Genomic DNA, 14,214 nt, shown 5'->3' with positions numbered 1-14,214 from the left:
TTTTTGTGTGTTTTCTGTGCCTTTGGTTGTCACATCTATTGTTTGTCTTTTTCTAAAATTCTACATGACCCACTATTCAGTTCATTTGTGTTTCGTTCTTGTATCATTTGCATCCTGTACTTTTTGTGTTTTGTTTGTTCATTATTGATCTCATCTGTATACCAGATTACTTTGCATTCACTGGTGTATGATATCCTAGACCATGAGTTTTTACTTCTGTGGATTCATTCTGGGACACTTTTTTTATCGTTTTCTGGTTGTTAACCTTGTTGGACATTATTGGGACTAATGACTATTATGTATGTCACAGTTTCATGTTCATTCTCTTTTATTGAAGCAACAAGTTGCAGTTGTAGTTGTGCAGGTTTTCTGGTATTGGAATCCACTCAGATGTGGTTGGGGGAATTTCAGTATGTATGTGTTCTGGATTTTCCATCATAACTACAACACCCCTACACTCTTCAACATGTATGTAGAAAGGTATGTGCTTCTCTAATAACACTTTCATGTTTCATGTCTCACTTTCTTCTGAGTATCTAATGTTACCCACCCACATGTTGCTTCTGGTGTCTGTTACTGTGAATACATTGACAACTTGATGAAGTATTTAAAATGTCAGATTAAAATTTCTGATGTTTTTTATGTTTACTCCTTTTACAGAAATTATTATGTCACTTTTTACTCTATCCTGATGTTAAAATTTAGCTCCATTAATAAATTCATCCTTAATCTTCACATCTGCACTCATACTTTTCAGTTTTATATTGTGAAGTCATACTAAATTCAAATATCATCACCTAGAAGATCGTACATCCAGTCTTGAACATTAACAGCTTTTGGTTGCACTACATTTTCTACAGACACGTATGTCAGAGTATCATGCCATATGCATCTAGTCATTTCATTGTATTCCATATCATAGCTGCACAGCACGGTTAATGTACCTTGTTGCTAACACAAACAAACAGACCTCCCCATTTGATCATTGTCAGCTGTAAAACTTATTCTCATTCCTGCCGGTCCACAACAGCCACAGGTTGCAGACTGGATTATTGAGCCACTGTGCAACACCACTTGTATTTTTCTGCACACAATATATTTTATGGTTACAAACACTATAGTCTTCTCAGAGAAAAGGCTGTTTCATGTGGCACATGAAGTGTACCACAAGTACAGGTGTCAAGGAGCTGTTGCCCTGGAGGACAATTGATTCATGCCCTCCCATCAGTATGATGAAGAAGGTATCAGTATTCTTCAGACCATGCAACTCTCTGCCACTGTGCCAACGTCCAGTGCTGATGGTCATATGAACATATCAGTCATAGTTGCCAGTGTCATTGTGTTAACATTGTCTGATGCTAGTCCCACCACAGCCCTGCTTTATCAGTCTGCCCAGCCTATGACGTCCGACATTTACAATAAGGGGTGGCTCCCCAATCCCATTTTGTCTGGAAGTGATTTCACCTTGATTTTGCCACATATTGAAGACACTCACCCCACAGCACTCCTCGAACCCCCAACAAATGGAGCAGTTTCCGAAATGCTCGTACCGAGCCTCCAGGTCATCACAATCTGCCCTCAGTCAAACTACATCTACATCTACATCCACATCCACATCAAACTCCACAAACCACCTAATAGTGTGTGGCAGCAGGTACTTTTTGTGCCACTAACTGAGCCTTCAAACCGTGTTCCACTCGCAAATAGCGTGTGGAAAAAATGAGTGCCGGTAAGCCTATGTAGTGGCTCTAATTTCTCAAATTTTTTCCTCATGGTCATCAAGCGAGATGTATGTGAGGGGAAATAATATGTTGTATGACTCTTTCTGGAAAGTGCTGTCTCAAAATTTCAACAGTAAATCTCTCCGTGATGCACAGCACCTCTCTTGTAATGCCCGCCAATTGAGTTTGTTGAGCGTCTCTGTAACACTCTCGGGCTGGCTAAATGTCCTGTGACAAAGTTTTTGCCACTCTTCATTGGATGTTGTCTACCTCTTCTATCATTCCTATCTGTTAGAGATCCCAGATATGTGAACAATACTCAAGAATCGATCAAACAAGCACCTTATAAGCCACTTCCTTTGTGGATGAGTCTGGTATCTGATTTTCCCACTAATTGTTTTATGTAGTCATTCCACTTAAGGTCACTCTGGATAGATACTCCTAGATATTTTACATTAGGTACTGTTTCCAGTAGTTTGTATCAATTGTGTAGCTGTATAGTAGTGGATTTCTTTTCCTGTGTATCACAATATGTTGCATTTATTTACATTCAGTGTCAACTGCCAGAGCCTGCACCATTCATCAGTTCTCTGGAGGTCGTTCTGCAAAGCGTTACTATCTTTGGCATTGCTACTATGTTAACCGCATCATCTGCAAACAGCCTTAAAGAGCATCCAGTGCTTTTGTACTAGATCATTTATATACATTGTAAACAGTAATGGTCCTATCACACTCCCTTGGGGTACTCCAGAAGTTACCTTTACATCTGTAGATTTTGTTCCATTAAGAATGATGTGTTGAGTTCTAGCTGCAAGGAAGTCTTGATCCAGTCACAAATCTGCTCCAATACTCAATAAGCTCATATTTATTTCACTAAATGGCAGTACGGGATGGTTTCAAATGCCTTCCTGACGTCAAGGAACGTGGCATCAACATGAGCACGGCACAGTGGATCTCATGGAGGAACAGCAAGAGCTGATTTTCGCAGCATCTCTGTGTGTGGAATCCACGTTGATTTTTATAGAGGACATTTTCACTCTCCAAAAACTTCATAATTCTTTAGCGTAAATATGTTTCATAACTCTACCACAGATTGACGTCAACAACATAGGTCTATAATTGTATGAATCTGTCCTGCGGCCCTTCTTAAAAACGGAAGTGATCTGCACTTTCTTCTACTTGCTAGGTGCCCTTCATTGCTCAAACTATATATGATAAATTACTACTAGAAGGCGAGCAAGTTTTTTTGCTTGATCTTTGTAGACACTTATAGATATCTTTTCTGGCCCTGACGCCTTTCCACTACTAAGTGATTGTAGTTATTTTTCTATTCCATGATCGGTTATATCAATATCTGCCATTTTGACGTTTGTACAGTGATTGAAATGAGGGACAATGTTACGATCTTCTGTGGTGAAACAATTTTGGAAAACCAATATCACTGTTTCAGCCTTCTCTCTGTTATCTTCCGTTTCGGTGCCAGGATCATCACTGAGTCAATGAATAGGTAATTTTGACCTGCTTACTGATTTTACATACAACCAAAACCTCTTACAGTTTTTACCAGGTCAGTTGACAAAATTTTACTTTCAAAGTTATTGAATGCTTCTCTCATTGCTCTCCTTATGCTCATTTTCATTTCATTCAGCTTGTCAGCTATGTTTGTAATTCTCTTGAATCTGAGATGAAGTTCTCTTTGTTTAAATAGCAGTTTTCTGACAAGCTATTAAATAGTGGTGGGTCTTTCCTATCCCTTAAGACCTTACTCAGAACATACTTGTCTAAGGCAAATTGCATATGCCTTTGAATTTTTTCCATTTGTTCTCCACATCTTTGTCCTCATCACCAAATATTTGATGCTGACAGCTCAGATACTCCGAAATTTTTATCCTGTCACTCTAGCTAAGCAAAAAATCTTCCTACTTTTCTTAACATTCTTTCTAATACCCATTGTCATTGATGCTATCACAGCCTTATGATCACTGATACCTTCCTCTATATTAACTGATTCAATAATTACAAGTCTGTCTGTTGCCAGAAGATCTGTGATATTACCCTCATGAGTGGGTTCTCTATCTGCTCAAAGTAATTTTTGGTCAAGACATCCAGAACAATCTCACATGAATTCCTGTCTGTGGCACAAGTTTTGATAACATGACACTCCCAATCTATTTCTGGCAAGTTGAAGACACCCCTTATTACAGTGGCAAGAAAAGAAGAATTATTAATGGTATTCTGCAAGTTCTGTCTGAAGTGCTGTACCACTAGAGCTCCTGATCCAGGCGGTCTATAAAAGCATTCAGTTACAATCTTTGATACTTAACTTCACCCTGGTTAATTCACAATTAGAATCCGTGATAACCTCACTACATTTTATTGAATTCTTTACTACAATAAATATTTTGCCACCATTTGTGACGAAGCAAGCTGGGATAAATTTAATTCCCCTCTTGTTTTGCCATCGGTCTCCTTATTTTTTTTCTTTCAATTTTAACTGATTACCATTAACATATGTGAATAGAATCTGCATTTTCATAAAAGAGAAAGGCTGACCCTCAGTTTTAAGGAATATAACACCAGATCTAAATTTGTGCTTAGTTTCATGTATGTAATTGGTTTTCTAATTTATTTTGATTATACCTAGTTAGTATCTTTTATTATAGGGCAAAATCAGTAATTGTTTCGTAACTTAAATTCTATTGTTGATGTATAAACAAATATAAATTCTGTAATAATTACAAACATTTGGAAGACGAAATACTAGTAATCTTAAAGTATTTATTTGGCTCTATTGAAAAACATGTTAGCAAAACCAGCCCCTCATTAATTCCAAAGCAATTAACAGTTTGGTCAAAAGTATTGTTTGCATACCTATATTTGTAAATTTCACAATTTAAACAAATAATTCGCCTTAACTCTTGCAGTAGAAGAAACTGTTAAAAAGAACCAATTTTTTGACGTATTCAGTTAATTGAATGAGTTAAGTTTTAATTGTAATTTCTGTAAATTAAACTTTGAACAATGTGTAATTTCAGCATCTATTATTGTGATGATACATAAGGGCCCGATTTTGGGTCACGAGTCGGTCAGTCCACAGCCGAGTTTCCGACAAGTAACCTGTGCTGGTTAGAACAACAACAATGCTTCAATTGAACTGTGAAATAATTGTTAAACAATTAGGCCGTGTGTAAAAGCCAATGACAGTGACTGCTCCATACGTACCTGATTATTCTTCAAGAACTGTGGACTTTGTTGTTATGTTTTTACTGCTCGTAGATGTTCAACAGTAAACTAGTGTAGCAGTATGTGGAGTTTCGCCTGCATACTATTAATGAGGCTTATCGCAAGTTAAACAGTAGTGCACTGGCCATATAACACTGTATTATTGGGGGGTTGTGAACACTGAAATTAAAGTACCATGAAACACAACTGTGCACCTGTCGGCTACATAATTTGCAGTAGTTAGTGTTGGGATCCACAACCCATTTTTTCAGCCAGTGTAGCAATGCAGTACTTTGACACTGAGGACAACAATCAACAAACGAAGAGATAAAGCAGGTGGAACCACCACACACTGGTGACTAATCTATCCTTATGACAAACATTCCAATCTGAACTTAGGATTTCATTGTCATTAATGTCCGGCTTCAACCAGATTTCTGTTCCTAACACTATCTGCTCATTATAACCTTCAGTAAGTGATACTAATTCTGGGACCTTTCCTTGGATGCTCCTGCAGTTTATTAAAATCATATTAATCTTTTCTATCTCTGATCTGTGGCAACTAACATTCTCTGAGGACATTGTAGCTAATTTATCAGGCAAATCGTCTTTGATCCCAAGAGAGGATATCTGTAACCTAAAAAAGCCCCAGATGCATGCTACATGTACTCTGCTACCCTAGTAGCTGATTCCCAAGTGTAGTGCATGCGTGAACTATTAAGGGGGAACACTACAATTCTGCACCCAATAGTGGTGGTCAAGAAATTCACATCCAGTACCGTCACAGAGTCATATGAGCCCCCTGGTTTAGACTTTCCACTCTGCTCCAAACTAGAGGACTGCAATCAACCTTGGGTATGATGCTACAAATACACAGTTTATCCTGCACCCTGCGTGCGATGCCAGTTGGTTTCACCAAATCAGCCATCTGCTGAAAGGAGCCAAGGATGCTCTCAAAGCCAGGCGATAGGCATCATTCATGCCAACATGTGCCACTATACACAGCCGGTTGCTCCCAGTGTGCTCAATAGCCCCTGTCAGGGCCTGCTCCACATCACAGACGAGATCCCAACCAATCATACTGAGTGCACACTGGCATTCTTTCCTACCTTGCCTCCTATTTTCCTGAGGGGCTCCATCACCCTCTTAACATTGGAGCTCCCAATGACAAGCACACCCATCCACTGCATTTGTCTGGACTGGGCAGGAAAATCAGCTAACGGCCCAATGGGAGAGGCATCCCATGCTGGCTCAGGCTTACCATCAACAGTGGGTAGCAACTCATATCTGTTGCTGAAGCGTAGGGAGCCGGTCGCATGACCTGCTCCCTCTTGTGCCTTCCGCCCAGTGACATGTGAACCTACCACTGTCTGCCACCCACTCTTGAGTGAGGATGGACCAGTCAGCCTCAGCTAGATGGCGTGCCTTCCCCATTCTACACATGAATAACTTTCATTGATACTACATGTACCTTGTGTGGGTCTCACTAGCAGTCATTCCTCACCAGGTGACACTGCTATCACCTGGATGGGTTTATATCAATAGTAGCTCAGTGGTCATAATGTTCTGGCTGATCAGTATACATAAGAAAATTCAGCACACTGTCTAGTATAGCTTAGCAAATGTTGCACCTCAGTATGTTTACTCATTCTGGATATATTTGTGGTGGCGTATCTTTGCTGCCTCACCCTGTATAGTAATGGAAACTACAGGCCTTTTAGTAGAACACCAGTCAAAAGAAACATGACTGTGATATTGAGATTGCAGTAAAACCATCTTCTACCTGAAGTTCTGCTTAAGTTAGTTATATCTTTACCTTCTTTTTCTTGCTGCTATGTACATCCACTGATTATTTATAACTTGAAGTGAGAGCTTTTGATTCTATAAACTAAGGGTTCCATCAAATTTTTCATGTGACTGTGTTTCTTCGCATCTACATGTTATTATTGTAAATGTAAGGTGCATACTGTTACATATTATATTAAGCATGTTCTTTGGAAAGCTTTATTTATGTTGTAGACTTTTGAATAAAATTTCATTTGTAAGTTTTTGTTTTAGTACATCCACAGTATATGCTGCTTAATGTTTTCATTGCATTGTTGGATTTTGTTTGTGGCTTTTCCTGTCCTTATCAGTGCTAGATATACAAGTCAGTACATGCATAAAAAAAATTGACATGGAGTGGACTTGTAAATGACAATAGGTTTCCTATAAGTTTTACAGAATCATTGTGTTTGACGTTCAGGAATGGTTTAAAAGCTCTTTACTATGACCCCCATCTCATGCCCTGTTCTGGCAGAAAACAAAGATTATGTCTTTGTAATGTATCCTAGATATTTTCATAAGCTGTGCAAAATCAGCTGAAGGTGATCTGCATTTGATAAAATCAAGAGAGTGTGATTCTTCACCGCATACTGAATTAGGGGACAGAAAGATTGTGTGTAGTCTGATAACTATTCCCAACCAATATTTTCAGGTTGAAGACAATCTTTACATATGTTAATACACCTAATTCCAGTTATAATTGTCGTACACATTGTTATTGCCTCAAAAAAAAATTTATGTTTTTTTTAATTAAATTTAGTTTTAGTTTGGATATTTCTTCATTATTTTTATTAGAATGCCAAATAAGGGTGATGCTACATAGGCAACTATTGTGCGATAGTTTATTCACAGATGGGCTATATCAATCATTTTTATCCTTCTTACAGAACAATATGTGGCATTAGTGAAGATACAACACAAAGGCATATAATTCGTGCTGCACTTGAAGCCGTCTGTTTCCAGATAAGAGACATCCTTGAAGCTATGAACAAAGATTGTGGAATTCCTCTTCAGAAGCTACAAGTAGATGGTGGCATGACTTCTAACAACTTATTAATGCAATTGCAAGCTGATTTGACAGGGATTCCCGTCAGTAAGTTACTGCATTGAGGCTGTACATGATTTTGCAACTGCTTGATATTTGTGAAGTACAATAGTACACCGTGTGGTAATTTTTTTTTTCGAACAGGTATTGGAACATTAGATATGATATGGAGAAATATTTACGAGGCACCCTGAGTCCTCTACTGCAAGCAGAAAAGGGATTAAAAATAAACAAATAGCAGTACAGTGGAACTTTGACAATTAGCATAATTCATTCCAGAATCTTAATTGTAATGTGAAACACTCATTAAATGAAATATTTTATCCCATATAAATTAATGTAAAATACAATAATGCATTCCGTGCAGAAAAAGTTCTAAAAGTTTATCTTATTCATGCCATTTACTCAACAAAGATAATACATACATTATTATGTACTTTATTATTCACGATACATAACTAATTCTTTGTTACTAGGATGCTATCTATAGTCATTTGTTTCTGCCAATGCTTTGACACTTGGCAAAAGTGCGATACAGCAAGGCCTTTGTCAAAAATAGATCACACGCGAGCACGTGCTCGCACCCCCCCCCCCCCCCCCCCCCACACACACACACACACACACACACACAGCAGTGCGTTTGTGCGTGAGTGCAAACACAATTCACACACACATGACTTTAGTCTCTGTCAGCTGCCAGAGACTGCAGTCATATGTGTGCGAGTTGTGTGTGCATGAGTGTCAGTGTGTGTGTGTGTGTGCGTGTGTGTGTGTGTGTGTGTGTGTCTTGTCTATGGCTGAAAACTTATTTTGTGACGTCTTTTTGTTGTGCCTATCTGCGACTCAGCATCTCTGCTGTATGGTGAGTAGCAACTATCCTTTTCATAATATTGTACATTCCTTGCTGGATTTTCCATTGTTTGGTTACTGTCAAACAAATTTGTAGCACACGTAGCCACTGCTTCATTAGGGTGATGATTTTCAATGTATGATGCAACCTATTACCATGCTTTCATGATTTCTCTTATTGCATCAGAAGATTGCTGCTTTGTTGTTACAGCCTCCTCCTCCTCCTCTGAAGAACTCTCCACAACTTCCTGCTGTGAAACACACTATATCTCCATAAGCTCTTCAGTGGTCATTTCTTGGCTGTGATTTCCATAAGCTCAGCGATGTCATTGCTATCCACTTCTAGTCCCATGCTCTTGGCCAAGGACACAATCTCATTGACTGCAGGCACCACAGGTACCACAGGTACTGACTCAAATGCCTGAGAGTCACATTCAACAATGCACTCCAGGCAAAGCTTCTTTGAGGCAGAAGTGAGAGTTCTCTTGGTAACCCCTTCCCATGCCTTTCTGATCATCTGGATGCAGGCAACAATGTTGAAGTGATATTTCCAAAACTCTCTGAGAGTAGCTTCAGTCAACTGAAGGCAATGCTGAAGGAGTCCTTTGGTGTAGAGCTTCTTAAAGCTAGAAATAATCTGTTGGTCCATAGGCTAGAGTAACAGAGTAGTACTGGGAGGCAGAAATTGGATCTTGATGAACTGAAATTCTTCTAGGAACTGGTCTTGTAGGCTTGGAGAATGGACAGCAGCATTGTCCATAACAAGCAAGACATTGAGTGGCAGATTCATCTGAAGCAAATATTTTGTCACCAAAGGACCAGACACTTGATTGATCAAATCACAAAAAAGATCACATGTCACCCAAGCCTTGTTGTTGGATCACCACATCACATTCGACCTGTTCTTCTGGACTGTACACTTCTTGAAGGCTCATGGAGTTTCTGAACAAGCAGCAGTTTAATTTTCAAATCACCACTTGCATTGGCATAGAACAGCAGTGGTAAATGGTCATTCATTGGCTTGTGATCGGACAAAGTGTTCTCCTCTACTTTTATAAAGGTACACTTCGGCATCTTTGTCCAGAATAGACCCATTTCATCACAATTAAAAACCTATTGCGGCAGATAATCCTCAGAATTTGTGAGCATCTTGAAGTAGCTGATGAAGTTCTCTGCTGCCTTGTGTTGGAGCTGGCAGCTTTGCCGTACTCTATCTATCTCCTTCATCTTTTCCTTGTTCTTGAGGACAGTGCAAATAGTTGATGGAGACAAATTGTATGTGTGTGCTAAATCAGAAGTGCTCACACTGTGTCTGTGTTTTTCAATAATTCTATATTTCATTTCTAAGGTCTGTTTCTTTCTCTTATGGTCATCTTGTGGATTTATCTTTGGGAACATTTCTACAATGGTTACTAACCTGAAACTACATTACTTGTGGAAATGGAGTTCTACAGGTGGTTTGTTTATGTGCCCTTTACTGTTTGGCAGCATGCCATCTTTACATCTACTTTGCAGGTAACATGCTGTCAAATGGTAAAAGGCATATAAACAACCCAGCCTGTAGAAATTCACTTCCACAGGTAATGTAGTTTCAAGTGCACAATTGAAACAAAATGAAATAAAATGCACATGTTATAGTTTTTAGGCTTAAAGTCAGAAAACAGCCATGAACTTTGTGTGTTCAAATCAAGAGGCACAGAAGATGACATATAAGTGCTGAAACATGTCTGGAAATATAAAAAGAAATACATTGTGTTTTGTAGAAATCAGAATTTAAGAACCCCTAATTCATGCCACCACCTGGTTACCTCAACCTATGGCTTTTAGTATGCCATGAATGAAGAGCCTGAGTTGCATTTTGTATGATTAGTGTTTGTGGAATCCATGCTTATTTGCAATGAAGAAAGCTAGTTTGTTATGTTATGATTTGTTTGTTATGAGTTTCTGTTATTCAGCAGCAAAATGGGATGATTGGTGTACAATGGTAACCCTATATTACTTCCAACTGTTACCACTGTGGGTAAAGAGAGCAGACTAGAGGATGTCCCATCAGGTGCCGCACAAGCTTATTGTGGGACGGTTTTGATGAGCATGCTCAACAAGAGCATTAAAAATGCCTTGTAGCATGCATACAGAATTGCAAGAAGTTTTGCAAGAGTATTGTTCTGCTGTCCCTGTCCAGCATCAAAGGAGGCATTTGATTCTACCCCAGAGTAATAACTGGCAGTTGGTCCTCACCATGTACCACAAGGTGATGCTTCATGCAATTTCTGAATGGCTTTGTGGTATTCAGGTGGGTTATTAAATACCCTTGCATGGGTCAGTGATTAAGCAGGTGGCCCACTGATCACCATGGGTAAGACAAGAAATTGAGAGGAAATGAAGTGCCCTCTGCAGTACAGAAGCAGCTCACCAGCTTCAGCATAGAAACTGGCTATAGGACTGATACTAGAGGCCCCTGTGGTCAGCTAATTGTTTCATTATGGGTAGTGGGATGATGTTAGGCATATAAGTGTGGTTGACCCATATAGATGGCGCTGATAACCTAGTCCAATTTGAATGAAAGTATTGTAGAATTTGAGCAAATATAATCTGCCCTCTGATACTTTGGCTTAAGTACAACATTAAATGTTATGGAGTGTCTAGCTTTTATTCTCTGAGGGGTGGTAACCATATAAGTTTATGGTTGGAGAACAGACCCAGAAACACCACTGAATCTTGTCATGCTCAGAATGGTGTGTCTCAGTCACAAAACAGGCAGATAGAAGAAGATATGTCAACATGGTTGTAATAGGACCACAAATCCTTCTACATCAAGAACTGGAAGTCGTGAACTGCCCACTTCTCCAACCTCATAGCTGCAACTGATGCAGCCTGTCTGCTGGATTGGAAGAACAGCAAAATACAATAATATTATCTGTGTATAATGAGCAAAGTAATGGCTCTTAACAGTGGAAGTACTGACATTAATAACACTGACAAAGATGGTGGCAAAGGGGAACACCGTTCTTACATATGAAATAGTCCAACCGACTTAGAAGAACCATATGTAGATGGGTAAATCCCTATAGAAGTTCCATTGATATAGCTGCCTAAGAAAACAAGGCTCCAATGTATCATCGACATCTCAAGATTGCTGCATCTAGCAGTGTCAGTTTTATCAGTGAAGGAATGATACATGAACCCATTATATAAACAACTAAGGAACTGCCTGGATTCAAGAACCCAGACAAGACAGCAGTTTCATGTTAACTATTCAAGTCTTCTACGGTTTCTGTAAGACTTTTCCTATCATTAGTTAGCTGAAGTAATTCCTACCAATTTTGCCTCCAGAATGCTAGTTAGTATTCTTTTGTTCAGCTAGTTTTCTTATTATTATTGTCTCTTTTTCAGTTAATTCTGTATTATTATCTCTTTTATTCAGGATGTTTACATTCCCGGATAATACTTTCACTATTTTCTTCAATACTTTCATTTTTAGTATTTATTTCCTCCAGATTTATTATTAGAATGTGTGGGAATGTGAAATTTGAAAGTGTTTGTTTAACATGCTCCACTGGTCACAAACATACAAACTATCTTTTAGGCATTACTCTGTCATTTAATTTAAATAACACTCTTTGCACTTTTGTCTCAGCTCATCTGGGCAAGTCTAAAAAGAGTGGATTCAGTAGGTGTACCAGTGGTGACCTACCAGTGAGTATTTCACATCAACTGTTATACATTCCCTGATATGCATATCACCTTGAGAGTGTCTGGTATCCCAGCTCAGGGAGTTTGAAAGCCTGCACTAAGGCAAGGCCAGCCTTTAGGTAACACTGCTTCAAGCTGCAAGCAATGCTGTTGCAGCTGCAGCACTGGCTATAGAGTCATTCCCATCTGGCGAGCCTATTAGCACTCAAAGTTGTCCTTTAAAGCCAGCAGCTCAGTCAGTCAGACCGTCAGTCAGTTGTGACTTCATTGTACTCTGGTGTTGATCTTGTTGCATATCATTGTCTTGGGACTAAACTCGCTATGTCTTAGGTTGTCAATGTTAGTTACTGACTTGTTATTCCTCTGTGCCATCTCTGTTGTCCATCCTCTTGTTGTTGTCCTACTGTTTACATTTGGTGACCTGCTATCAACACCTCGGCCGAGTGGCCAGTTGTCAAAGTCATTCCCGATCATATCACATTTCAGTCACCATAGACTGAGGTGTCAGTCGTAATGTTTCCTGTTTCATCTTGTGTGGCCTATTTATGAAATGGCATATTTTAACCAATCTGGAAAACATCCCTCTCTGAAAGCTTAGTTGATTATGAGCGAGAGGGGGTATGCAATACTATAACATATTGATCTCATTATTCTAGTGGAAACCTCAACCCAACCTACTGAGTTTTATATATACACTCCTGGAAATGGAAAAAAGAACGCATTGACACCGGTGTGTCAGACCCACCATACTTGCTCCAGACACTGCGAGAGGGCTGTACAAGCAATGATCACACGCACGGCACAGCGGACACACCAGGAACCGCGGTGTTGGCCATCGAATGGCGCTAGCTGCACAGCATTTGTGCACCGCCGCCGTCAGTGTCAGCCAGTTTGCCGTGGCATACGGAGCTCCATCGCAGTCTTTAACACTGGTAGCATGCCGCGACAGCGTGGACGTGAACCGTATGTGCAGTTGACGGACTTTGAGCGAGGGCGTATAGTGGGCATGCGGGAGGCCGGGTGGACGTACCGCCGAATTGCTCAACACATGGGGCGTGAGGTCTCCACAGTACATCGATGTTGTCGCCAGTGGTCGGCGGAAGGTGCACGTGCCCGTCGACCTGGGACCGGACCGCAGCGACGCACGGATGCACGCCAAGACCGTAGGATCCTACGCAGTGCCGTAGGGGACCGCACCGCCACTTCCCAGCAAATTAGGGACACTGTTGCTCCTGGGGTATCGGCGAGGACCATTCGCAACCGTCTCCATGAAGCTGGGCTACGGTCCCGCACACCGTTAGGCCGTCTTCCGCTCACGCCCCAACATCGTGCAGCCCGCCTCCAGTGGTGTCGCGACAGGCGTGAATGGAGGGACGAATGGAGACGTGTCGTCTTCAGCGATAAGAGTTGCTTCTGCCTTGGTGCCAATGATGGTCGTATGCGTGTTTGGCGCCGTGCAGGTGAGCGCCACAATCAGGACTGCATACGACCGAGGCACACAGGGCCAACACCCGGCATCATGGTGTGGGGAGCGATCTCCTACACTGGCCGTACACCACTGGTGATCGTCGAGGGGACACTGAATAGTGCACGGTACATCCAAACCGTCATCGAACCCATCGTTCTACCATTCCTAGACCGGCAAGGGAACTTGCTGTTCCAACAGGACAATGCACGTCCGCATGTATCCCGTGCCACCCAACGTGCTCTAGAAGGTGTAAGTCAACTACCCTGGCCAGCAAGATCTCCGGATCTGTCCCCCATTGAGCATGTTTGGGACTGGATGAAGCGTCGTCTCACGCGGTCTGCACGTCCAGCACGAACGCTGGTCCAACTGCGGCGCCAGGTGGAAATGGCATG

General features: G+C 40.7%; 1 protein-coding gene across 8 annotated transcripts in view; it reads left to right on the top strand.

Annotated features, from left to right (window-relative positions):
- The window catches only part of LOC124795281 (glycerol kinase-like), a 179,157-nt gene that overhangs the window by 153,803 nt on the left and 11,140 nt on the right, over positions 1 to 14,214 (top strand). For all 8 annotated transcript variants that reach the window (XM_047259232.1, XM_047259229.1, XM_047259230.1 and 5 more), the window contains exon 9: positions 7,655 to 7,860. In XM_047259232.1, coding sequence (XP_047115188.1) covers positions 7,655 to 7,860 — 206 coding nt within the window. The remainder of the gene's footprint in view (positions 1 to 7,654; positions 7,861 to 14,214) is intronic.

The sequence above is a fragment of the Schistocerca piceifrons genome, chromosome 4, assembly GCF_021461385.2.
Source record: "Schistocerca piceifrons isolate TAMUIC-IGC-003096 chromosome 4, iqSchPice1.1, whole genome shotgun sequence".
Taxonomy (NCBI): Eukaryota; Metazoa; Arthropoda; class Insecta; order Orthoptera; family Acrididae; genus Schistocerca; species Schistocerca piceifrons.
This window is presented reverse-complemented; position numbering and strand designations above follow the sequence as displayed.